The 27,175-nt window shown below is 45.4% G+C and overlaps 1 protein-coding gene across 1 annotated transcript; it reads left to right on the top strand.

Annotated features, from left to right (window-relative positions):
• Positions 1 to 76: 76 nt before the first annotated feature.
• Positions 77 to 27,175, top strand: Ppp1r16a (protein phosphatase 1 regulatory subunit 16A). The gene is made up of 11 exons (XM_045142722.1): positions 77 to 161; positions 21,845 to 22,790; positions 23,999 to 24,069; positions 24,157 to 24,302; positions 25,116 to 25,219; positions 25,300 to 25,424; positions 25,507 to 25,632; positions 25,718 to 25,793; positions 25,876 to 26,005; positions 26,127 to 26,292; positions 26,580 to 27,175. Exons 2-11 carry the CDS (start codon positions 22,532 to 22,534, stop codon positions 26,952 to 26,954), a joined length of 1,578 nt encoding a protein of 525 aa, XP_044998657.1. The 5' UTR covers positions 77 to 161; positions 21,845 to 22,531; the 3' UTR covers positions 26,955 to 27,175.

Below are 27,175 nucleotides of genomic sequence, written 5' to 3'. Positions count from 1 at the left end.
CCACGGGGCACCGCGGCTTCCGCTGGGGACGACGCGGGCCGGAAGTGTCGCGTTGCCATGGCGAGGCCAGGCGCGGGGCCCGCCCCCGCGGCGCCGGGAGCAGCGCGGTACCGGCTGACCCGCGGCCGGCCCGAGTGGGGGCGCTGCCCTCAGAGCCGCAGGTGAGGTGGGCGCGGGCGCGTGTGCCCGTAGAGCGCGGCCGCGGCGGGCGGGAGCCGGAGCCCGAGCCTCCGTGGCCCCGGGCCGGGCAGGCCGAGGCGTCGCCGCCCTGGGTCGGGAGGGGCCTCCTAGAGGGGCGCCCGCGGAGGCCGCCCGTGGGCGTTTCTCGTGCTCGCGAGCTGTGAAGTCGCTCCTGCGTGTAACGCGTTGGCCTGGTAGACCGACCGCGGGCTCCGTTCCGCGGTGCCGCTGGCCGTATATTGAGAAGCGCTTGGAATGCGCTTGGCAGGAGGCGCTGGAGCCGTGCGTGCATGGCGGTGACCTCGCCTGTAGCCGGCGTTCGGGCCGAGCCTCTTGGATTTAGGTCAGGAGAGAAGTGTTGACCAGACTCTGAAAAGTACTTGAACTCACTTGGGCGCCTCACTGAACCAGAGTAGAGGCTCGAGACACAGAGGATTAATTCTTAAGGGAAGTGTACAAAGAGAAGGGTGAATAGACTCGGTGGAGCCAGAGCAAAGCTAGCCGGTCCCCAAGCTGTGCACCTTTCTCCCTGATCTGTACTTGGGGGTGCAGTTGGAAGTGAAGACACCATACTGTCTTTATACTCTCTGTAGCCTGGCAGTGTGGCAGTGAGCCCTCCTGGGCACCTTTGCTTCCCAGGTATTCCTTTATTGGGTTGATGGTTCCCCTGGGAAGCTTGTCTTGCTCTCAGCAGTTTTGTTCGTCTTGAAGGCTGCCTGGTTCACTTCTGGGATACGGAGCTGCCTCCAGCCCAGCATGGGAAGCTGGGTTAGGGCCTGGTTGCTGTCTGATGAGATAGGCCCAGATGCTGGCTTCGTGTTGTCACAGTTGTTCGGCCTGCCTGCCTCAGTTCTAAGTCCTGGCCAGTGCTGGGCTTATTTTGTTGTTGTTGTTGCTTCATTTTCAAGTCACAAGTGCTTTCCTCATCTTCAGAGTCTTGAATCTTTCTCCTGGATGTCCCTTACACAACACATCAGACTGAGGCCTGTCCATGTCTCATTCTTATTTCCTGTCCTGTGTTGTACCCATGGTGGTGTCACATGAAATGATTCTTCACTTGTTTTTGTACCACTTGCTGAGTGCTTCTTGTGAGTCAGTCATGTTAAGCTCTGAGAGACCAGCACAGAAGTGAATAGTCAAATAATAATAATAATAAATAATAAAGTTAAAAAATCTTGGGCTGGAGAGATGTATTAGTGGTTAAGGCACTTGCTTGCAAAACCAATGGACCCAGGTTAAACTCCCCAGGACCCATGTAAGCCAGATGCACAAGATGGCACGTGTGTCTGGAGTTCCTTTCCAGCGGCTGGAGGCCCTGGTACGCCCATTCTCTCTCTCTCTTCCTCCCTCCCTCTTTCAGATAAGTAAAAATAACACATATATTTTATTTTGTTTATTTTTTTCTTTTGTTTTTTTTCGATGTAGGGTCTCGCTGTAGCTCAGGCTGACCTAGAATTCACTATGTTGTCTCAGGGTGGCCTCAAACTCATGGCAATCCTCCTGCTTCCTAAGTGCTGGGATTAAAGGCTTGCGCCACTATGCCCGGCTAAACATATATATTTTTAAAAGTGATTAATTTGTGAGCTCTCTTAATTTCTTTCTTTCTTTCTTTCTTTCTTTCTTTCTTTTTTTTTTTCAAGGTAGGGTCTTACTCTAGCCCAAGCTGACCTGATATTTGCTATGTATTCTCAGCGTGGTCTTGAATTTATGGCCGTCCTCCTACCTCTGCCTCCCAAGTGCTGGGATTAAAGGCATGGGTCACCATGCCTGGCTCTACAGAGTTTTCTTGTTTGTTTGTTTTTGTTTTTTTTTTACTTTCTTACTGTGGTTTTTATCTAATGTTTTAGAGTGACGTTTCTTCAGTACTTCTATTTCCTTACTCATATTTTGCATTGTCCTCCTTAATTTCTTGTGTTCTCGTTGAGGAGTTTGTTTTTTAATTTTCTTCTTTTAAAAAAATTTTTTTTGTTTATTCTTTTTATTTATTTATTTGAGAGTGACAGAGAAAGAGGCAGGTAGAGAGAGAGCGCAAATGGGCATGCCAGGGCCTCCAGCCACTGCAGACGAACTCCAGATGCATGCGCCCCTTTATGCATCAGGCTAATGTGGGTCCTGGGGAGTTGAGCCTCGAACCGGGGTCCTTAGGCTTCACAGGCAAGTGCTTAACTGCTAAGCCATCTCTCCAGCCCAATTTTCTTCTTAATTTAACACACATGCACGCACACGCACACACACACACACACACACACACACACACACACACACACACACACGGAAGGAATAGAGAGAGAATAAGAATGAGCTGGGCGTGGTGGCGCACACCCTTAATCCCAGCACTCCGGAGACAGAGGTAGGAGGATTGCCCAGAGTTCATGGCCACCCTGAGATGACAGAGTTAATTCCAGGTCAGCCTGGACTAGAGTGAGACCCTACCTTGAAAAACCGAAAAAAAAAGAAAAAAGAAAAAAAGAGAATAAGAATGAATGGGTGTGCCAGGGCCTTCAGCCACTGCAAACAAGCTCCAGATACATGTACCACCTTGTGCATCTGGTTTATGTGGATTCTAGAGAATGGAACTTGGGTCCTTTGGCTTCACTGGCAAATGCCTTAACTGTTAAGGCATCCCTGTAGCCCTTGTTTTTTCTTTGATTCCTTTGATTTTTTTGAAGCAGGATTTGGGGCCCAAGGGGGGACTAAATTTTATAAAGATGCAGGAAATCCCAGTCTTGTAGATCCCAGCTTTTGGGTTCTTTGTCCAAGTTAGCAAAGAATTGAAAATGCAGACTTAGAGAGGTATATATTATAAATTATAAAGTTTATTTTAAGGCAATCTAGCATCCAAAAGGAAGGCTAGCAGGGAAGCCCAAACTGGCTGGAGAGATGGTTCAGTGGTTAAGGTGTTTGCCTGCAAAGCCTAGTGACTAGGGTTTGATTCCCCAGTATCCACTTAAAGCCAGATGCTCAGTGGCACATGGATCTGGAGTTTGTTTGTAGTGGCTGGAGGACTTGATGTGCCCATTCTCTCTCTTTCTCTTCCATCTTACTCTGTTTGCAAATAAATAAATAAATATTAAAATAAAATATCTTCAAAAAAATTCACCCCCTAGCTCAACTGGGAATGAGGAGGGGAGATGGCAAAAATCACCTTCATACAGAGAAGGGAGCAGAAATGACGAACATCTCTTTCATATAGAGAAATCTAGGGGTGAGACTCCTTTGGAGAAGGCGCTTATAACCCACATGGAAAGCAAGCAAGAAAGCTCAAGCTACAAGAGCCTCCTTACATATGGAGTCAGAGAAGACTAGAAGAGAGTAAAGAACCCAGAGCCTAAAAAGAGAACATTTTTGTAGCAAAGCAATACATCATCCAAGGGCTGGAGAGATGGTTTAGCCATTAAGGCACTTGCCTGAGAAGCTTAAGGACTCAGGTTTGATCTCCCAGAACCCACGTAAGCCAGGTGCACATAATGGCATGTGGCTCTGGAATTTGTTTGCACTGGCTAGAGGCCCTGGTACACCTGTTCTCTCTCATAAAATAAAAATAAAATATTTACAAGAAATCAGCCAAGCTAGGGGTGGTGGCATACATCTTTAATCTCAGCACTCGGGAGGCAGAGGTAGGAGGATAGCTATGAGTTCAAGACTACATAGTGAATTCTGGGGATCAGCCTGGGCTAGAGTGAGACCCTACCTCGAAAAACAAAACGAAACAAAAAATCATCCAAAAGCAAAATACATGTAGAAAGCAAGCAGGAAAATATCCAGGTACAAAGAAATCCTTTTGTTGAGCTGGGCTGGAATTCACTGTGTCTTCTCAGGGTAGCCTCTATGTCATGGCGATCTTCCTACCTCTGCCTTAGAGTGCCAGGATTAAAGGCATGTGTCGCCATGCTCAGCTTTCTTCTTGTTTTTTTTTTTTTTGTAACAGGGTCTCATATAGCCCAGGTTGGCCTCCCAACTGTTCATGTAGCAAGGGTGACCTTGAACTACTAATTTCTGTCTTTACCTCCCAAGGCCTTTACCATGTAACCTGGCTTTAAGTTTCCTCTTTCTTGCTGAGCCCATTTTAATAATTTTTTTTATTCATGGAATTTGTATTATCTAAATCAAACATGGCAGTTTTTAAAAAATAGCTAGATAGATGGGGGATGGGCATGCCAGGGCTTCCTGCCTCTGCAAACAAACTCCATATGCATATGTGCTACTTTGTGTATCTAGCTTTATTTGAGTATTTGAGCTTTTAATCTAAGCAAATGGCTTTAACTACTACATCTCTCTAGTTTTTTTTTTTTTCTTTTTTCTTTCTTATTTATTTATTTATTTATTTATTTTCTAGGTCAGGTCTCACTCTAGTCCAGGCTGACCTAGAATTCATTATGTAGTTTTAGGGTGGCCTTGAACTCATGTGATCCTCTTACCTCTGCCTCCCTAGTGCTGGGATTAAAGTAGAGTTTCATTCTAGCTCAGGCTGATCTGGAATTCTCTTTGTAGTCTCAGGCTGGCCTTGAACTCCTGGCTATCATCCTACTTCCTCCTCCTGAATGCTGGGATTAAATGCTTGTGCCACCACAGCTGACTCTGCTATTCTTATCTGAAAAAATTAGAATGTAAACATATTGAGTGTATGTACATGCCACTTTTGGACATCGAAAACATTTTAGTCCACCCGTTTTATTTTCTTTTGCTTTTTCCAGGTAGGGTCTCACTCCAGCCCAGGCTGACCTGGAATTCACTTTGTAGTCTCAGGGTGGCCTCGAACTCATGGCGATCCTCCTACCTCTCCCTCTTGAATGCTGGGATTAAAAGCATGCATGCCCAGCTTGCTTGTGCTTTTGTTTGATGAAGACAGGGCCTCACTACTGATATGTAGCCCAAGCTGGCCTTGAAATTGTGATCTTTCTCCCTCTGTTGCAGTGCTGGGATTATAGGAGCATACCAGTACACTCTGCTGAAGCCCTTTCCAAGCTTGACCTTTAGACAAGGGTTTTACTGTGTAACACAGGCTGGCCTGTAGGTCTGGGGTCCTCTTGCCCCTGGAATTCACTACGGAGGCTCAGGGTGGTCTCCCACACCGGCAGTCCTCCGACCTCTGCCTCCTGAGTGCTGGGATTAAAGGCGCCACCACGCTCCGCTGCTTCCATTTTTTCTAATGCTGTGATTACAGGTGTCTGCCACTATGCCTGGCTTTTGTTTCAAATCTTTGGTATACTCAAGACATAAACACTGTACTCATTAAATAACTATCATTCCTCTTCGGTTATAGAAATCTCGTTCTGGGCTGGAGAGATGGCTTAGTGGTTAAGTGCTTGCCTGTGAAGCCTAAGGACCCTGGTTCGAGGCTCCGTTCCCCAGGACCCAAGTTAGCCATTCTCTCTCCCTCTCTCTCTCTCTCTCTCTCTCTCTCTGCCTCTTTCTCTCTCTCTCTGTCACTCTCAAATAAATAAATAAAAATGAACAAAAAAAATAAAAAAAAATGTGCGTTCTACTATTTGTCTCTAGCAGTTTGCCTAGTATAAGGACTCATGTATGTGAAAATGATACAATATCTTGTAGCATGTATCAGAATTCCATTGTGTTTTATGCCTGGGTAATATTCCATTGTATGATTGGACCCCCATTTTGTTTGTTCATATCTTGATGGAAATATGTTAATTTGGGTTGTTTCCACTTCTTTACTATTTTTGAAAATGTTGCTGTGTACATAGCTATGTAGGTAACTAAGTCCCAGGTTTTGAAACTTATTTTTATTTATTATTATTATTATTATTGTTGTTGTATATATTTTTCAAGGTAGGGTCTCACTCTAGCTCAGGATGACCTGGAATTCACTATATAGTCTCAGGGTGGCCTTGAACTCTCAGTGATCCTCCTACCTCTGCCACTCATGTGCTGGGATTAAAGGTATGCACTACCACACCTGGCTATTTTTTTTTTTCGTTAAAATTTTTTTATGAATAACTTCTTTTTTTATTAATGGCTTCTTTCTGTCAGCTGGTTTACATGGAGGAGGTTATCAGCTCAGTTCCAGCAGGATTTCTCAGTGGCCTTGCAGCTCTGCATGTGGAGTCTTCAGCAATAGGGTTTTACCATCTATCTATTCCTAGTAGGAAAACAAGGGCCTCAGCAATGGCTTATAATGTTTGGGGGCATCAGGGACCTCCCTGGCCAACAACTCCCTGGAAGGTATCCCATCCCTGGCACTGAAAATTTTTTTAGCAACAATCTATGGCTCCTGAGTGTTCTATTGTACAAAACTGGAGGATTCCATATGTTTTTTTTGTTGTTGTTTATTTTTATTTATTTATTTGATAGCAACAGACAGAGAAAGGAAGAGAGAGAGAGAGAGAGAGAATGGGTGCGCTAGGGCCTCCAGCCACTGTAAATGAACTCCAGACGTGTGTGCCCCCTTGTGCATCTGGCTAATGTGGGTCCTGGAGAATCGAGCCTTGAGCTGGGGTCCTTAGGCTTCATAGGCAAGCGCTTAACCGCTAAGCCATCTCTCCAGCCCTGGAGGATTCCATATGATTTATTTATATCCTCTTAGATTTTGATTAGCCCTCTCTACACCTTTCCTTTATTCAATCTCTTTTTGACCTCACTTGGGCCTTTTCGCTCCTGTTAATCTATTCTTCTACTTACATATATACAATACCAACCTATTAAGTACCCTCCTCCCATCCTTTCTCTTCCCTTTATATCTCTTTTTTAGCTTACTGGCCTCTGCTACTGAGTTTTTTCCTTCTCACACAGAAGCCCAGTCATCTGTAGCTAGGATCCACATATGAGACAGAACATGCGGTGCTTGGCTTTCTGGGCCTGGGTTACCTCACTTAGTATAATCCTTTCCAGATCCATCCATTTTCCTGCAGATTTCATAACTTCATTTTTTTTTACCGCTGAGTAGAACTCCATTATATAAATGTGCCACATCTTCATTATCCACTCATCAGTTGAGGGACATCTAGGCTGGTTCCAATTCCCACCTATTGTTAATTCAGCTGCAATGAACATGCTTGAGCAAGTATCTCTAAGGTAATGAGATGAGTTCTTAGGATATATGCCTAGGAGTGTGATAGCTGGGTCATATGGTAGATCAGTTTTAGCTGTCTTAGGAACCTCCACACTGATTTCCACAATGATTGCATTCCCACCAACAGTGTAGAATGGTTCCACTTTTTCCACATCCTCGTCAGCATTTATGGTCATTTGTTTTTGTGATGGTAGCCAATCTAACTGGAGTGGGATGGAATCTCAACGTAGTTTTAATCTGCATTTCCCTTATGACTAGGGATGTAGAACATTTTTTCAGATACTTATATGCCATCTGTATTTCTCCTTTTGAGAACTCTATTTAGTTCCAAGGCCCATTTTTTTTTCTCAATTTTTATTAACATTTTCCATGATTATAAAACATATCCCATGGTAAAGCCCTCCCCCCACTTTCCCTTTGAAATTCCATTCTCCATCATATCCCCTCCCCTCTCAATCAGTCTCTCTTTTATTTTGATGTCATGATCTTTTCCTCCTCTTATGAAAGTCTTGTGTAGGTAGTGTCAGGTACTATGAGGTCATGGATATCCAGGCCATTTTATGTCTGGAGGGAGCATATTGTAAGGAGTCTTACCCTTCCTTTGGCTCTTGCATTCTTTCTACCACCTCTTCTGCATTAGACCCTGAGCCTTGGAAGGTGTGATTGAGATTGAGATGGAGTCAGTACTCCAGTCACTTCTTTCCAGCACAATGAAGCCTTCTGAGTCATCCCAAGGTCACTGCCATCTGAAAAGAGAAGATTCTCTACCCAAAGTGAGAGTAGCATTAATATAAGGGTATAAATCTTAAGAGAAGTGCTTACTGGGCAGTTTGATAAGCATAGTATATATATTTTTCCAGACATCAGCAGGTGTTACACCCGTAGAGCTCATGACTACCCCTGTTTTAAGTTTTCAGTATCAGGGATGTGTTTCCCCCAATGGAGCGGGCCTCCAGTCCAATTGGAGGGCAGTTGGTTTCCACCATGACAGACCTGCCACTATTGCACCCGTTGGCTCATTTGGCCTGGCTTACCAATTATAAGGCATGCAGGGTCCGCTGTTGAGTATCTTCACTGGTGGTATCTCTTTCTCCCATTGAACTACATGTAGAATGGCTTCTTCCAGCTTTCTGTCAGCTGGTCTACATGGTGGAGGTTATCATTTCAGTTCCAGCAGGATTTCTCAGTGGCCTTGCAGCCCAAGTATGTGGAGTCTTCTTCAAATGGGTCTTACCATCTATTCCTGGTGGGAAACCAAGGGCCAAGGCCCATTTTTTATTTTAAATTTTTATTAACATTTTCCATGACTATAAAAAAATATCCCATGGTAATTCCCTCCCTCCCCACCCCCACACTTTCCCCTTTGAAATTCCATTCTCCATCATATTACCTCCCCATTACAATCATTGTACTTACATATATACAATATCAACCTATTATGTATCCTCTTCCCTTCCTTTCTCTACCCTTTATGTCTCCTTTTTAACTTACTGGCCTCTGCTACTAAGTATTTGCATTCTCATGCAGAAGCCCAATCATCTGTAGCTAGGATCCACATATGAGAGAGAACATGTGGCGCTTGGCTTTCTGGGCCTGGGTTACCTCACTTAGTATAATCCTTTCCAGGTCCATCCATTTTTCGGCAAATTTCATAACTTCATTTTTCTTTACCGCTGAGTAGAACTCCATTGTATAAATGTGCCACATCTTCATTATCCACTCATCTGTTGAGGGACATCTAGGATGGTTCCATTTCCCAGCTATTATAAATTGAGCAGCAATAAACATGGTAGAGCATGTACTTCTAAGGAAATGAGATGAGTCCTTTGGATATATGCCTAGGAGTGCTATAGCTGGGTCATATGGTAGATCAATCTTTAGCTGTTTTAGGAACCTCCACACTGTTTTCCACAATGGCTGGACCAGAATTGCATTCCCACCAACAGTGTAGAAGGGTTCCTCTTTTTCCACATCCCTGCCAAGGCCCATTTTTTAATTGGCATGTTTGATTTGTTGTTATTTAATTTTTTCTGTTATTTATTTATTTAATTGAGAGTGATAGAGGAAGAGGCAGATAGAGAGAATGTGCACGCCAGAAGCTCTAGCCACTGCAAAGGAACTCCAGATGCATGCACCCTTTTGTGGGTCCTGGGGAATCGAGCTTCGAACCAGGGTCCTTAGGCTTCACAGGCAAGCGCTTAACCGCTAAGCCAGCTCTCCAGCCCTGTTATTATTTCATTTTTGAGTTCTTTGTATATCCTAGGTATTAATCCTGTATCAGATGTGTAGCTGGCAAAGATTTTTTCCCATTCTCTAGGTTGCTTCTTGTTTCATTCACAGTGCCTTTGCTGCACAAAATCTTTGTAATTTCATGAGATCACAGCAGTTAATCTGTGGTTTTATTGCCTGAGAAATTGGGGTTTTATTCAGAAAGTCTTTGTCAAGACTAATATGTTGAAGGGTTTCCCCTACTTTTTCCTTTAGCAGTTTCAGAGTTTCAGGTCTGGTGTTAAGGTCTTTAATCCATTTGGACTTAATTCTTGTGCATGGAGAGAGAGAAGGATCTATTTGCATCCTTTTACAGATACATATCCAGTTTTCCCATTACCATTTGCTGGAGAGGCTCTCTTTTCTCCAGTGAGTATTTCTGGCACTTTTATCGAATATCAGGTGGCTATAGCTACCTGGACTTACATCTGGATCCTCTATTTTGTTCCATTGATCTACATGTCTGCTTTTGTTCTGGCATCATACTGTTTTTGTTACTATAGATCTGTAGTACAAGTTAAAATCAGGTATGATGATACCACCAGCCTTATTTTTGTTGCTCAAAACTTTTTTTTTAATTAATTAATTTATTTATTTATTTGAGAGCGACAGACACAGAGAGAAAGACAGATAGAGGGAGAGAGAGAGAATGGGCATGCCAGGGCTTCCAGCCTCTGCAAACGAACTCCAGACGTGTGCGCCCCCTTGTGCATCTGGCTAACGTGGGACCTGGGGAACCGAGCCTTGAACCAGGGTCCTTAGGCTTCACAGGCAAGCGCTTAACCGCTAAGCCATCTCTCCAGCCCTGCTCAAAACTTTAAAAAAAAATTTTTTTTAATTTTTATTAACATTTTCCATGATTATAAAATATATCCCATGGTAATTCCCTCCCTCCCCACCCCCACACTTTCCCATTTGAAATTCCATTCTCCATCATATTACCTCCCCATTACAATTATTGTAATTACATATATACAATATCAATCTATTAACTATCCTCCTCCCTTCTTTTTCTACCCTTTATGTCTCCTTTTTAACTTACTGGCCTCTGCTACTAAGTATTTTCATTCTCATGCAGAAGCCCAGTCATCTGTAGCTAGGATCCACATATGAGCGTGAACATGTGGCGCTTGGCTTTCTGGGCCTGGGTTACCTCACTTAGTATAATACTTTCCAGATCCATCCATTTTTCTGCAAATTTCATAACTTCATTTTTCTTTACCGCTGAGTAGAACTCCATTGTATAAATGTGCCACATCGTCATTATCCACTCATCTATTGAGGGACATCTAGGCTGGTTCCATTTCCCAGCTATTATAAATTGAGCAGCAATAAACGTGGTTGAGCACATACTTCTAAGGAAATGAGATGAGTCCTTTGGATGTATGCTTAGGAGTGCTATAGCTGGGTCATATGGTAGATCAATCTCTAGCTGTTTTAGGAACCTCCACACTGTTTTCCACAATGGCTGGACCAGATTGCATTCCCACCAGCAGTGCAGAAGGGTTCCTTTTTTTCCACATCCCCGCCAACATTTATGATCATTTGTTTTCATGATGGTGGCCAATCTGACAGGAGTGATATGGAATCTCACTGTAGTTTTAATCTGCATTTCCCTGATGACTAGTGACGTAGAACATTTTTTTAGATGCTTATATCCATTCGTATTTCTTCCTTTGAGAACTCTCTATTTAGCTCCATAGCCCATTTTTTGATTGGCTTGTTTGATTCCTTATTATTTAACTTTTTGAGTTCTTTGTATATCCTAGATATTAATCCTCTATCAGATGTATAGCTGGCGAAGATTTTTTCCATTCTGCCTCTTTGCTTTTTTCACTGTGTCCTTTGCGGTGCAAAATCTTTGTAATTTCATTAGGTCCCAGTGGTTAATCTGTGGTTTTATTGCCTGAGCAATTGGGGTTGTATTCAGAAAGTCTTTGCCAAGACCAATATGTTGAAGGGTTTCCCCTACTTTTTCCTCTAGCAGTTTCAAAGTTTCCGGTCTGATGTTAAGGTCTTTAATCCATTTGGACTTAATTCTTGTGCATGGCGAGAGAGAAGAATCTATTTTCATCCTTCTGCAGATATTTATCCAGTTTTCAAAACACCATTTGCTGAAGAGGCTGTCTCTTCTCCAATGAGTATTTTTGGCATTTTTATCGAATATCAGGTGGCTATAGCTACTTTGGCTTACATCTGGGTCCTCTATTCTGTTCCACTGATCTACATGTCTGTTTTTGTGCCAGTACCATGCTGTTTTTGTTACTATGGCTCTGTAGTATAGGTTAAAATCAGGTATGGTGATACCACCAGCCTCTTTTTTGTTGCTCAGTATTATTTTAGATATTCGAGGTTTTTTATGATTCCAAATGAATTTTTGGATTGTTTTTTCTATTTCCATGAAGAAAGCCTTTGGAATTTTGATAGGGATTGCATTAAACGTGTAGATTGCTTTAGGTAAGATTGCCATTTTCACGATATTGATTCTTCCAAGCCAGGAACAAGGGATGTTTCTCCACTTTCTAGTGTCTTCTGCAATTTCTCGCTTGAGTGTCTTAAAGTTCTCATTGTATAGATTCTTTACTTCCTTAGTTAGGTTTATTCCAAGGTATTTTATTTTTTTTGATACAATTGTGAATGGGAGTGATTCTCTGATTTCTTCCTCTCTGTGTTTGTTGTTAGCATATATGAAGGCTACTGATTTCTGTGTATTTATTTTGTATCCTGCTACATTGCTGTAGGTTTTGATCAGCTCTAACAGCTTGCCAGTAGAGTCTTTAGGTTCCTTTATGTATAGAATCATGTCATCTGCAAATAATGATAACTTGATTTCTTCCTTTCCAATTTGTATCCCTTTTATGTGTGTCTCTTGCCTTATTGCTATGGCTAAGACTTCCAAAACTATATTAAATAAAAGTGGGGACAGTGGACACCCGTGTCTTGTTCCTGATTTTAGTGGAAAAGCTTCCAGTTTTTCCCCAAATAGTAATATGATGGCTGTAGGCTTGTCATAAATAGCCTTTATTATATTGAGATATGTTCCTTCTATTCCCAGTCTCTGTAGGACTTTTATCATGAAGGGATGTTGGATTTTGTCAAATGCTTTCTCTGCATCTAATGAGATGATCATGTGATTTTTGTCCTTCAACCCGTTTATGTAATGTATTACATTTATAGATTTGTGTATGTTGAACCATCCCTGCATCTCTGGGATAAAGCCTACTTGGTCAGGGTGAATGATCTTTTTGATATACTCTTGTATTCTGTTTGCCAATATTTTGTTGAGAACTTTTGCATCTATGTTCATGAGGGAGATTGGTCTGTAATTTTCTTTTTTTGTTCTATCTTTGCCTCGTTTTGGTATCAGGGTGATGCTGGCCTCATAGAAGGAGTTTGGTAGAATTCCTTCTTTTTCTATTTCCTGGAAAAGCTTAAGAAGCAATGGTGTTAGCTGTTCCTTAAAAGTCTGGTAAAATTCAGCAGTGAATCCATCGGGCCTGGGCTTTTTTTGGTTGGGAGATTATTGATAACTGTTTGCATCTCCAAATTTGTTATAGGTCTATTTAAGTGATTAATCTCATTTTGATTTAATTTAGGTAGGTCATATAGATCAAGGAAATCATCCATTTCTTTCAGATTTTCATACTTTGTGGAGTATATGCTTTTATAGTATGTCCCTATGATTTTTTGAATTTCTCTGGAATCTGTTGTGATGTTACCTTGTTCATCTCTGATTTTATTAATTTGTGTCTCTTCTCTCTTTCTTTTGGTCAGATTTGCTAAGGGTTTATCAATCTTGTTTATCCTTTCAAAGAACCAACTCTTTGTTTCATTGATTCTTTGGATTGTTCTTTTTGTTTCTATTTCATTAATTTCTGCCCTAATCTTTATTATTTCTTCCCGTCTACTGATTTTTGGTTTGCCTTGTTCTTCTTTTTCCAAGGCTTTAAGGCGAAGCATTAGGTCGTTTACTTGCGACCTTTCTAATTTCTTAATATAGGCACTTAAGGCTATAAATTTACCTCTTAGAACTGCCTTCATTGTGTCCCAGAGATTTTGGTATGTTGTGTTCTCATTATCATTTGACTCTATAAATTTTTTGATTTCGTTTTTGATTTCTTCATTGACCCACTCATCATTTAGTAGTGTATTGTTTAGTTTCCATGATTTTGTGTATGCTCTATAGCCTTTCTTGCTACTGATTTGTAGTTTAATTCCATTGTGGTCAGATAGAATGCAAGGAATTATTTCCATTTTCCTGAATTTGTTAAGATTTGCTTTATGTCCTAATATATGGTCTATTTTAGAGAATGTTCCATGTGCTGCTGAAAAGAATGTATATTCTGCAGCCTTTGGATGAAATGTCCTGTATATATCTGTTAGGTCCATTCCTTCTATGACCTCATTTAGTCCAGATGCCTCTCTGTTTATTCTTTCCCTGGATGACCTGTCAATTGATGAGAGTGGGGTGTTGAAGTCACCCACCACCACTGTGTTTGGTGTTATCTGTGACCTTAGTTCTAATAGTGTTTGTTTGACGAATTTGGGAGCCCCCATGTTAGGTGCATATATCTTTAGGATTGTAATGTCTTCCTGTTGGAGTGTGCCCTTAATCAATATAAAGTGACCTTCCTTATCTTTCTTGACTAACATCGGACTAAAGTCTACCCTGTCTGATATTAGGATAGCAACCCCTGCTTGTTTTCTAGGCCCATTTGCTTGAAACACCGTCTTCCAACCTTTCACCCTAAGATAATGTCTATCCTTTGTAGAAAGGTGAGTTTCTTGGAGACAACAAATTGTAGGATCCTGCTTTTTAACCCAGTCTGCAAATCTATGTCTTTTCGTTGGGGCATTGAGACCGTTGATATTAAGAGATATTATTGAAAGGTGTGTATTTATGTTTGCCATTTTTTTTTGTGTGTGTGTTTCTGGTTCTACCTGTGCTCTCTTCTGTTAACTGGTATTTGAGTATAGCTTGTTTTTTCTAGGTTCCTTATATGTGTGCTTTTCCTTTTGTTCAGCATGGAGGATTCTATCAAGTATTTTCTGTAGAGCTGGTTTTGTCTTCAAATACTCCTTTAACCTGCTTTTGTCATGGAATGTCTTTATTTCTCCATCTATTTGAATGGATAACTTTGCAGGATAAAGTAACCTTGGTTGACAGTTGTTATCTTTCAGAACTTGGAATATATCACTCCAAGCCCTTCTGGCTTTAAAAGTTTGTGTTGAATAATCTGCTGTAATCCTGATGGGCTTGCTTTTGTAGGTAACTTGATTTTTCTCTCTAACTGCTTTCAATATTTTTTTTCTTTGATGTGTGTGTTTGGAAGTTTGATTATAATATGGCGAGGAGAGGTTCTTTCTGGGTTTTGTCTGGCTGGGGTTCTAAAGGCTTCCTGTATCTGCATTGGCACCTCTTTCCCAATTTGGGGGAAATTTTCTTCTATGATTTTGTTGAAGACGCCTACTGTGCCTCTGGAGTGGAGTTCTTCTCCTTCTACTATGCCCTGAATTCTTATATTGGATCTTTTCATAGTGTCCCGAATATCTTGAAATTCCCACTCATACTTTTCTATAAGTTTATCTTTCTCTTTGTTGGACTGCATTAGGTCTGCCATCTGGTCTTCTAGCTTAGATATTCTGTCCTCTCCCTCATCCATCCTACTGGTGAGATTTTCTACAGAGTTTTTTATTTCATTAACTGTGTTCTTCATTGCTAGTAATTCTTTTTTTTTTTTTTTTTGGTTTTTCGAGGTAGGGTCTCACTGTAGCCCAGGCTGACCTGGAATTCACTATGGAGTCTCAGGGTGGCCTCGAACTCATAGCATTCCTCCTACCTCTGCCTCCCTAGTGCTGGGATTAAAGGCGTGCGCCACCACGCCCGGCTTTTTTTCTTTCTTTCTTTTTGTTTTTTTTCATTGCTAGTAATTCTGACTGGTTTTTCTCTATTATTTGTATTTCCTTATTTATGTCTTGTATTGCCTTCTTTATTTCATTAAATTGGTGTCCTGCATCTTCTTTGATTCCTTTGATTTCCTCTTTGATTGTTTTGATGTGTTCTTTGACCTCTTTGAACATATTTATAATCATTCTTTTGAACTCTTTCTCAGGCATTTCCTCTAACTCTTTCTCACTGGCGGACATTTCTGATGCATTAATACTTTTAGGTGGGTTTATATCGTCTTGCTTTTTAGTGTTTCTTGTGTTATAATGTATATATTTTTGCATCTTGGATTAAGTTAATGCTTGTATTTTCTAGCTAGCTGTGTATTCTTATCTGTATCAATTGATTTGATGTAATATATTTTCAGGGTAGGACCTTAAGGTGTTAGGTGTGGCTCTTAAGACTCTCAGCGTATCTACAAAGATGTTCTTAGGGGTTGAGTTTCCCTGCTATAGGAGTATTCAAGCAGGCTGAGTGGAATAAAATGCAGGTAGATTCTAAAATTTAACTAAACACTGTACACATTCAATCAAAAATAGCCCCGAGTATGTAGGCAAGAGTAGTTATTATAACGACCAGATCCTCTATCAACAAAGAGGTTAAGATTTCTGGTCTGTTGTGGGATCCAAGTCAGCTTGTGAGCAAGTGAGACCCTTCCCTGGTGCAATCCCAGTTACCTTGGATGATTTTGGTCTCAGTCAAGTTGCTGCCTGGGTCGTCGGGCTGCTGTTCTGATTTCTGTAGCTGGGCACTTGCTTTTCCTGCGGGGCAAACCGAGCCGCTGCTGCTGCTGCCTCTGCTGCTGCTGTAGCTGCCACTGCTGGAGCCACCACTGCTGCTGAAGCTGCTGCTGCTGTGTCCACTGCCGCTGCTCCCCCTGAAGCTGCTGCTGCCGAGTCTGCTATTGCTGACGCTCCTGGGTCTGCTGCTGCTGAGGCCGCTGTTACTGGTGCCAGAGCCGCTGATGTTGCTGCCGAACTCTGCTCCTGCTTGGGTCCCGCTGTCAGCCCAAGTTGGCGTGGCCGGTCCCGGGCCGCTGCTCTGTTTGCTGGAGCTTGGCTCAGGCGGTGGGGGAGGGGAGGGAGCCGCGGCTGCTCTGGTTCTCTTGCTGCTCCACATGTTCTTCTCCCTCGCGGTCTGCTCCTCCGTTGCTCGCTGCTGCTCTCCCCTCACGTTTCCCGAGTTGCAGAGAGCGCCGGTGTGAGGGGAAGCGCCCGCACCTGGCTTTTCCTGCGGCTGGAGCCGAGCCTGGTGGTTTTCTGCTGTGCCGCGGCCGTGGCGGTTGGCGGAGCTGCGGGGGCCGCTTTTGCCGGCCTGTGCAGGCTCTGGATGCTCTGGAACTCTTCTACTTCTCTGCTGCCACTTCAATTTCCCATACACCTCACTTTTTAGTTAAAGTGTGTATTTTGCTGAGTTTTTTTGGTCTTTTTCCCCCCCTAGGCTGCTTTGGCGTGGTAACTACGCCACCACCTTAACCAGAAGTCAAAAATTTTTGATTATTTATTTATTTGAGAGTGACAGACGGAGAAAGAGGCAGAGAGAGAGACGGAATGGGCGTGCCAGTGCCTCCAGCCACTGCAAATGAACCCAGATGTGTGCGCCCTCTCGTGCATCTGGCTAATGTGGGTCCTGGGGAATGGAGCCTTGAACTGGGGTCCTTAGGCTTCACAGGCAAGCGCTAAACCGCTAAGCCTTCTCTCCAGCCCATGTTCAAAACTTTTTTAGATATTCGCAGTTTTAATGCTTCCAAATGAATTTTTGGATTGTTTTTTTCTATTTCTGTGAAGAATGCCATTGGAAGTTTGATGGAGATTGCATTAAATGTATACATTCCTTTTGTTAAGATTGCCATTTTCACAATATTGATTCTTCGGGTCCAGGAACAAGGGATGTTTTTCCATTTCCTAGTGTCTTCTGCAACTTTTCGCTTGAATGTTTTAAAGTTTTTATTGTAGAAATCCTTCACTTCCTTGGTTAAGTTTATTCCAAGGTACTTCATTTATTTATTTATTTATTTATTTATTTTTTGATGCAATTGTGAATGGGAGTGCTTCTCTGATTTCATCCTCTGTGTGTTTGTTGTTAGCATATAGGAAGGCTACAGATTTCTATATGTTAATTTTGTGTCCTGCTACATGGATATCGGTGTTTATCAGCTTTAACAGTTTGCTGGTAGAGTCTTTTGGGTCCTTTATGTATAGAATCATGTCATCTGTAAATAATGATAACTTGATATCTTTCTTTCCAATTTGTATCCCTTTTATGTGTGTCTCTTGCCTTATTGCTATGGCTAAGACTTCCAGTACTGTATTAAATAAATATGGGGACAGTGGACACCCTTGTCTTGTTCCTGATTTTAGTGAAAAAGCTTCCAGTTTTCCCCCATTTAGTAATATGTTGCTGGTACGCTTGTCATAAATAGCTTTTATTATGTTGAGATATGGTCCTTCTGTTCTCAGTCTCTGAATGACTTTTATCATGAAGGGATGTTGGATTTTGTCAAATGCTTTCTCTGCATGTAATGAGATGGTGAGGTGATTTTTGTCCTTCAGTCTATTTATATAATGTATTACATTTATAGATTTGCATATGTTGAACCATCCCTGCATCTCTGAGATAAAGCCTACTTGGTCAGGGTGAATGATCTTTCTGATATGTTTTTGTATTCTATTTATCAATATTTTGTTGAGAATTTTTGCATCTATGTTCATGAGGGAGATTGGTCTGTAACTTCCTTTTTTTTGTTCTATCTTTGTCTGGTTTTGCTATCAGGGTGATGCTGGCTTCATAGAAGGAGTTTGGTAGGATTCCATCTTTTTCTATTTTATGGAAAAGCTTAAGAAGCACTGGTGTTAGTTCTTTCCTGTAGGTCTGGTAAGAGTCAGCAGTGAATCCATCTGGACCTGGCTTTTTTTAGCTGGGAGAGTTTTGATAAGTGCTTGGATCTCCATACTTATTATTGGTCTATTTAAGTGAAGAATCTCATTTTGACTTAGTTTAGGTAGGTCATATAAATCAAGGAAATCATCCATTTCTTCCAGATTTTCATACTTAGTGTTATATATGTTTTTATAGTATGTCCCAATGATTTTTTGAATTTCTCTGGTATCTGTTGTGATGTTGCCTTTTTCATCTCTAGTTTTATTAATTTGTGTCTCTTTTCTTTCTTTGGTCAGATTTGCTAAGGGTTTATCAATCTTGTTTATCCTTTCAAACAACCAAGCCAACTGTTTGTTTCATTGATTCTTTAGATTTTTTTTTTCATTTCTATTTCATTAATTTCTGCCCTAATCTTTATTATTTCTTCCTGTCTACTGATACTCAGTTTTCCTTGTTCTTCTTTTTCCAAGGCTTTAAAGGTTAAGCATTAGGTCGTTTACTTGCGACCTTTCTAATTTCTTAATATAGGCACGTAAAGATGTATATTTCGGGCTGGAGAGATGGCTTAGCGGTTAACTGCTTGCCTGTGAAGCCTAAGGACCCTGGTTCGAGGCTCGGTTCCCCAGGTCCCACGTTAGCCAGATGCACAAGGGGGCGCATGCGTCTGGAGTTCGTTTGCAGAGGTTGGAAGCCCTGGCGCGCCCATTCTCTCTCTCTCCCAATGTCTGTCTTTCTCTCTGTGTCTGTTGCTCTCAAATAAATAAATAAATAATAATAAAAAAAAGTTAAAATAAAATCCATAGCGGGGCTGGACAGATGGCTTAGTGGTTAAGGCACTTGCTTGCAAATCCAAAGGATCCAGGTTCAAATCTCTAGGACCCATGTAAGCCAGATGTGCAAGGTGGTGCATGAGTCTGGAGTTTGTTTGCACTGGCTGATGGCCCTGGTGTGCCCATTCTCTCTCAAATAAATAACATATATATATATATGATTATTTTTTTTTTTCTTTTTCTCAAGGCAGGGTTTCACTCTAGCCCAGGCTGACCTGGAATTAACTATGTAGTCTCAGGGTGGCCTCGAACTCACTGTGATCCTCCTACTTCTGCCTCCCACGTGCTGGGATTAAAGGCATGTGCCACCATGCCCGGCAAAATACTTTTTTTTTTAAAAAAAAAAAAAGAAAAGGAAAAAAGAAAAGAAATCTATAGTGGAGCTGGAGATATGGGAAAGCGGTTAAGGCACCTGGCTGCAAATCCTAAGATCCCTGGTTCAATTCCCCTGTACCTACATAAAGCTAAATGCACTAAGTGATGTATGTGTCTGGGTTTATTCATTGTGGTGTCTAGAGGCCCTGGCATGCCCAGTCTATCTGCCTCTTCCTCTCTCTCTCAAGTAAATTATATATATACATACATATATACACATATATATGTGCCATATTGTAACTCAACACATGTAGTATAGTAAACAAAAGGTATCTACAGATAAACATCTTACTTCCTATAAAACAAAAAAGCAAAGCAGAAAATACCATTGAGCTATCTGCTTAGCCTCTAGGTGGCTGGCTTTCAGACCTTAGTTGGCAGACTTTAGGACAAGCAGATGAGCCTTTCTCAGCCTTGTACCCAACCAAGCAAGTCCACATGGTCCGTGTCTGTGGTGTTTCTCTGCTAACACCTTGCCACTATTTGCCCTCCAGGGTCTGAGCTCCCAGTGGAATTCCCCTGCTGTGTACAGATTTTCACCCATGTGAGCCCCAGTCTGCACACACCTCATGAATCCAGAACCACCGGCTGAGTACTTTCTATCTAGATCTCTGAGGAACTCTGATCAATTCTACTGAGAACAGTGAGGTTTGATGCTCATGGGGCAGTAAGAGGGCATTTACAAAAAGGAGGGAAAGAAAACCAGTTTGAGAATTCAAACCATTTTAGGCATGAGTGGGGACTTTTCCCAGTCAGGAGAGCACAGGAGATGCCAGAACTTCAGCGGTTATCCCACAGCTTCTTCCTAGTTTAGTTTAGTTTAGTTTGTACTAACCTTGAGGTTAGTCTTAATTGTGATCAGAAATCCTGGACTGAGCACCAAAGATAGTACCATCTAGGAGGGGTATGATGCTTTAATCTGTGTCTCAGGGCATTGTCCACAGCAATCCCAGGCAGAATCTACATTTCCCTCAGAGTGGTATTGGTCATTATCATTTAAAACTCAAGTCAGCTGGGTGTGGTGGCACATACCTTTAATCCCAACACTCTGGAGGCAGAGTTAGGACATTGTTCGAGGCCACCCCAAGACTACATAGTGAGTTCCAGGTCAGCCTGGGCTACAGCAAGACACTACCTTGAAAAAAATTTTTTTTTAATTTTTAAATTTTATTAACATTTTCCATGATTATAAAAATAAATCCCATGGTAATTCCCTCCCTCCCCCATGAAAAATTTTTTTAAAGTTATAATTGAAATTAGATTTTACATATGCTAGGTTCTTGACCCTGGAAAGGAAAGGAGTAGGGATGTGTGGGACCAAGGCCACCTAGGCAGTCACAGCATCTTGTCTCCTCATGCTGTGGGAACCGAAAAGGATCTCCGACCAATGAGTGACACATCAGATGGTGCTGGAAGAGTCTGAGGGAGGCAAGAGAGTAGGGCAAGAAGACACCCCACATTAGGAAGTGGGCATGAAGACATTCCAGGGAAATGGTGGCAGGCAGGAGGAAGCCCAGAGGGTGCATCCAGGCAGCAGTGGTCTGTAGGGGGTGTGAATAGAGCCTAGAGTGCCCCCCCTCTTTTTTTGTTTTATTGAGGTAGGGTGGGCAGGAAGGGCGTCCATTTGAGACCCTGTGCACCTCTCTGTCCAGAGGAAAGGTGGGCTACTTTCTAGGTCCTAATGAGGCCTGACTGTGAGACTGAGGCTCTTGGCAGACCACTCCAGGGTAGAGCATGGCTCTGCTTTCTGATAAATGGGTCATGAACAGCTCTGTCTGCATCTTGCCACTGGGTAGGACTAGGGCACACATGCTGCTGCCTAAGCTGACTGCTGGTTGGTCTCCTAGGACCCCCCAAACCAGGTTCTGTGCCTGTGTTCCTACAACACTGGCATAGTGCAGCCCATAGTGGCCAAAATATTGGCTGGCCTGGGTTTGCTTCCTGGTGAGGAACAGATCAGATGCAGAGCTACAAAGGGCCTCCCAACCTCTCAGGTCATCCAGCTGACCCCTGGGAGGGACCTTGCCCAGCCCAGCCTAGGTGTAGTACTTGGCCCTGTGGCAGCTCATGGGTCGTACACTCTTCTGGTTCTGTTCTACTGTGCAGCCTTTACAGCCTTCTCTGGAAAGAGGGGTGGGGGACTGAGACAACCCTTGCCCTGCCCTTCCTTGCGTGGGGAAGAGTAGAAGTAAAGCGGCTTCTCAGTGGTGTTGTCCTGTGGTGTGTTCTGGGCAGAGCTTGGGCCCCACATAGGGCATGGTCCTGAGACAGTAGAGAAGCTGGTCTCCCCACCCTGTGAGCTGGCCTTGATGTGCTTCCTTATTTACTCCTCAGATGTGTGTGGCTGCCAGAAGAGGAGGCTCCTCTGAGGACATATTGACAGGCCCTCTGTGCCTTAGCTACCTAGAGATTTTCACCCTTGGACACTGGCAGCTGAGACCTGAGAACTGACCACATGCCCTGCCCAGGCTTCTGCTGCCACAACTCATTAGCCCTAACTGTGCTGACTAGAAGACCAGCCGGAGGGGACAGTGGGCATGGAAGTAGATCAGAATCTCCTAGGGACTCTCAGGGGCTTGTTGCTGATTGGCCCTGCCCTTCCCCCCCCCCTCGGCAGGGTGCCAGGAAGCTGGAACTTTGTTATCTGAGTAATTAGCTTCAAACCCTGGCCAGGTCTTAAGGCTACTTCCCACAGGCTGTGCACCCTGACCCCAAGAGGGAAGTGAGGCACTGTGTGCAGAGGCTCTGCTGGCTGAGCAGTTGAAGTGCCAGGCTTGCCTAGGGAGCGGCCGTAGGCGCCCTCACTGCTCTCCCTGCCTGGGCTGTGCTCCTCAGGGCTGCTGGGCTTGGTCACAGTGCAACCAACACAGCCTTGTCAGGGACAGAGGACACCAAGCCTTGGGAAGGGGATGCCCCCAAGGGTGCCAGTCCAGCCAGCAGCCCTACCCCTCAGGCACAGCCTGGCTCCCAAGCCTTTAACTGTGGTGCCCCAAGCAGTCCTGTGGGCAGACATTCCCCACCATGGCCGAGCACTTGGAGCTGCTGGCAGAGATGCCCATGGTGAGCAGGATGAGCACTCAGGAGCGGCTGAAGCATGCCCAGAAGCGACGTGCCCAGCAGGTGAAGATGTGGGCCCAGGCTGAGAAGGAGGCCCAGAGCAAGAAGGGCCATAGGGAGCGGCCGCAGCAGGAGGAGATGAGCCCTGGGCCTCGGAAGCAGGTCCTCTTCCTTCCCAGTATTGCCCTTCTGGAGGCAGCTGCCAGAAACGACCTGGAGGAAGGTGAGTGTGCTCGAATCTCAGGGCAGCACATAGTGGGCACTCCCATCTGTTTGGGTGTGGTTCTGCCTTATGTTGGGGCTTAGTACCAGGCCTAGGCTTATCTGTAGCTCCTGGGCTCTGGACCAAGCCATCCCACCAACAGACAGCTTGCCTTAAATAGGGCTGCATGCAGGAGGCCCTGCTGTGAGGTACACCAGGTCTGAGGAGGGCTGGTTATACAGACTAGCCAGGACCTGCAGAGAATCGGATACTTGGTTGGCTAGTGTAGTGGCTCTCACTGTCTTTTGCCAGGGTGCAGGTCTGCCTGCGAGCCCTGGTGTTTGTATGCTTGTGTCCGGAGACTCACCTTTGTAGAGTGGGTGGCAATTTTCACCCCTAGTTAGCACAGCAAGGCTGGCCAGGTTCAGTGTTCCAGGGCACACATGGGCTGGCTCTCCTCCACACTGCTCCAGTCCTGTATCCTGACTTTCTTTTGACTCTGCTTTCCATTGGAACCTTCCCAGCTCAGTGACAAACCTGATTTTCCAGTGGGAATTGTTCTTCTCCTATGCCCCATACTTGCAGCCTGGAGGGCATGGCAGAGGCATCTGGTGTCTCTTGGTAGCCCTGCCTCCTTCTGGGACACAGAAGGTAAAAAGTTGGATGTATCTTGTCAGGAGCCGTCCCCAGAGGTGTGTAGGCAAGGAGAGTGAGGAGTGTGCCCCAGATCAGATGCTGAGAGCTATGGGGAGGAAGATGTGTTCTATTGCATATCAGCAAGGATCTTAGTGACCTTGGCAGAAGACGGGTCCTGAAATGGGACCACTCTAGGAGAGTGAAGGCTGAGTAGACGCTGCTTGTGGGGCTAGGTCCTGTCCCCAGGGAAGAGCTGGAGTGGATGTGCCATGTTGGGCTGGAACAGGACCTTTAGGTGGAGCTACTTGTCTCCTCCCTCAACACTCCAGATTATAGCAGCTTCTAGGCAGGGAGTGGGCCATGGGATTACTGGCCATGCCTACAGGGACCTGTTGTGTGGTGTGTGACATGGGAGGGACAGAGGCTACTGAATATACACCCCTCTTGGGATAGATAACCACCTAGTGAGTCTGTACTTCCCTAACTCTTCCTGCTCCCTGGGTGCACAGTGTGCTCAGGCAGTCTTAAGCCAGTGGCAGCAGAGGCCAGTCCTGGGACAGGGACCAGCCTGATTCACCTCCTGCTTCTTGCAGTCCGCCAGTTCCTTAGCAGTGGGGTCAGCCCTGACCTGGCCAATGAGGACGGCCTGACAGCACTGCACCAGGTAAGCTTGTGCAGGGGTGGCGTTGATGGGTGTGGGAGGGGAGGGATTAGCCAGACAGGTGTGGGAGCTCAAGTTGCTTGTTTGCAGTGTTGCATCGATGACTTCCAAGAGATGGCACAGCAGCTCTTAGAGGCTGGGGCTGATGTCAATGCTCGTGACAGTGAGTGCTGGACGCCTCTGCATGCTGCAGCTACCTGTGGTCACTTGCACCTGGTGGAGCTCCTCATTTCCTGGTAGGGTTCAATGGGTGCCTGTCAGGTGGTGGCTTAGAGGACTCCTCCAGGTTGCTTCCTGTGTCCTGTCTCCTCTGTTAACCCTACTTGAGACTGCAGAGGGAAGAGTATGTTTAGCGTTTTTGACCTGCTTGGCAGGCAAGACTTCCATTTGCCCAAAGGCCTTCCCACCATTCTAGTCAGTGTTGAAGGTGGAATTGTCAAGGAAGGAATGAGAGTGAAGAGTCCAGGTGGACCTAGGATAAAGTGTCTGGGTATAGATGAGGTCTTTACCTTCAGCACAGAGATCAAGGGAGGCTACTCGCTCTGCCAAATTTAGGGGCCTTTGTAGTAGGGTAAGGGGTAGGGGCTTGGCCATCCTTGTGTAGCATCACACATATGTGCCTTGACAGTGGGTATGAAGTAAGGGTGTGCAGCTTGCTCGTGGAGCTCCCCTGGTCCTGCTTCTCCATCATGCATGGGCATCCTTTCTGTGTTCTGGAGTCCCCAGGTTCCCTGCATACCCCTTGCAGGTGCCTCCACTGTGTAAGTGAAGATGAGTGCCATGTACCTGGAGTTCAGATGGATAGAGATGTCTGGCTGGAGGATGGGATCTGAAGCTGATGGGGGTTGACCAGAATGGCCTAGAGGCCACCTCTTCCAGGAGCAGCTCAAGCTTGGTTGTCCTGCCCGCCCTCCCTTCCTAAGGGCAGTCCTAGGCTGAGGGCCTCTGCACAGGGGAAACTTTCTACATGGGGACTGAGAACTTTCTAGGTGAGGGGCTGGTATAAGAGGAAGCTCCTGAGGCTAATGGCCTGTCTGTTCTGGCTGTAGTGGTGCAGATCTCCTGGCAGTGAACACTGACGGAAACATGCCTTATGACTTGTGTGAGGATGAACAGACACTGGACTGCCTTGAGACTGCCATGGCCAGCCGTGGTGAGTATGCTGTGCCTGCCTGCCTGTAAAGGGTGGGCGGGACCTGGGGCCATGCTCTCACTGAGCTGATTTTCCTGCAGGTATCACCCAGGACAGCATTGAGGAGGCCCGGGCAGTGCCAGAGCTGCGCATGCTAGATGACCTCCGGAGCATGCTACATGCTGGGGCTCATCTCAATGATCCTCTGGACCATGGAGCCACACTGGTGAGGACTCAGCCTCTTGGGAGAGTCTGCCGTGGGGCAGATGCTTGGGGCTGGGATTCAGGGCTGGGTGGTCTGCCTGCAGCTGCACATCGCTGCTGCTAATGGGTTCAGTGAAGTGGCTGCCCTGCTGCTGGAGCAAGGAGCCAGCCTGAGCACCAAGGACCGGGACGGCTGGGAACCTCTGCATGCTGCGGCGTACTGGGGCCAGGTGAGTGGACAGGAGCAGGTATGTGGGTGGGCTCCTGGCTGTAGCTTCAGATCTTAGCCAAGCAGCTCCTGCTGGCTGCCTACAGGTGCACCTAGTGGAGCTGCTTGTGGCACATGGGGCTGATCTAAATGGAAAATCTCTGATGGATGAGACACCCCTTGGTAAGTGTGGGGCTGCTTCCCGTCTGACAAAAGGGACAGGCCAGGAGGGGCTCCTGTGACACTTGTGCCCACCTCTTCTCAGATGTGTGTGGTGACGAGGAGGTGCGGGCTAAGCTGCTGGAGTTGAAGCACAAGCAGGATGCATTGCTACGGGCCCAGGGCCACCAGCGGTCCCTGTTGCGCCGCCGCACCTCCAGTGCAGGCAGCCGTGGGTGAGCCTCCCAGTACCTGCTAGGACCCAGGCTTTGCATTTGTGGATGTCAGCCAGCAGGGGGAGCCCTAGTAGAACTCCAGAACTGGGCAGAGGCTATGAGATGGGTGATCATTTCCCAGGAAGGTGGTGAGACGGGTGAGCCTGACCCAGCGCACTAACCTGTATCGCAAGGAGCATGCCCAAGAAGCCATTGTGTGGCATCAGCCACCACTCAGCAGTCCAGAGCCACCAGAGGATGACGAGGACCGCCAGACAGATGCTGAGCTCCAGCTGCAGTCACCAGAGGTGAGCAGCATTCACCCTTACACTGTCCCACATTTGGCGCAGCCTTGATGTTTGGTTCTAGCCTCAGTGTCTGGTCCTCTGTCCATACTGCCACGCCCCCTCCGTAGAGGTGTGGGACCAGTGATCCTGTACTCCTAGATGGGCTAGTGTTCCACAGGGCTATGCTACTGACTTCCCCAACCCCTGTCTGTCCTTATATCCCCACTCTCACGGCCTGAAGCCCAAGGCCAGGGCAGGTGAGAGAAGGTGCATCCTGATGGTCTTTGGGGCCCTGGCTCTGTCCACAGGAGGATAGCCCTGATGTGGCCAGGCCACACAATGGCCGAGTAGGGGGCCCCCCAGGGCGGCACCTGTACTCCAAACGGCTGGACCGGAGTGTCTCCTATCAGCTCAGCCCCCTGGAAAGCAGTGCCCCTGATGCCCTTGTCCGGGACAAGTCCCACCACACCTTGGCAGAGCTCAAGCGCCAGAGAGCCGCCGCCAAGGTTCAGCGACTAGCCCCTGAGGAGCCTGAGGCCTCTGAGCCTGGCCTGCCTGCTGATACTGAGACATCCCAGTCTGACTGTGGCTTCCTGGCAGCTGGGGATCCACCCTTGCTCAAGCTCACTGCTCCCTCAGAGGAGGTCCCTGTGGAAAAGAGGCCATGCTGCCTGCTCATGTGAAGTCTCATTGCTCAAGATGGCAAAGTCCCATCACCATGCCCAGCTAGGCCACCTCAGAATCCTTGCCCTGGAGGCCTACCTCAGTGCTGCAGGGGAGCCAGCACCAGACCTTTCCAACACTGGCCACCTTGCTCAGGGATGGACCATACTGAGCACACCTGTGGGCCTTGGGCCCCAGATTGCTTATCCTGTGACTCTTGATAAAGGCTGTTTGCCATCTA

Source organism: Jaculus jaculus, chromosome 2 (assembly GCF_020740685.1).
Source record: "Jaculus jaculus isolate mJacJac1 chromosome 2, mJacJac1.mat.Y.cur, whole genome shotgun sequence".
NCBI classification, from domain to species: domain Eukaryota; kingdom Metazoa; phylum Chordata; class Mammalia; order Rodentia; family Dipodidae; genus Jaculus; species Jaculus jaculus.
Note: the sequence above shows the minus strand (reverse complement) of the source record. Positions and strands in the feature narration are given on the sequence as shown.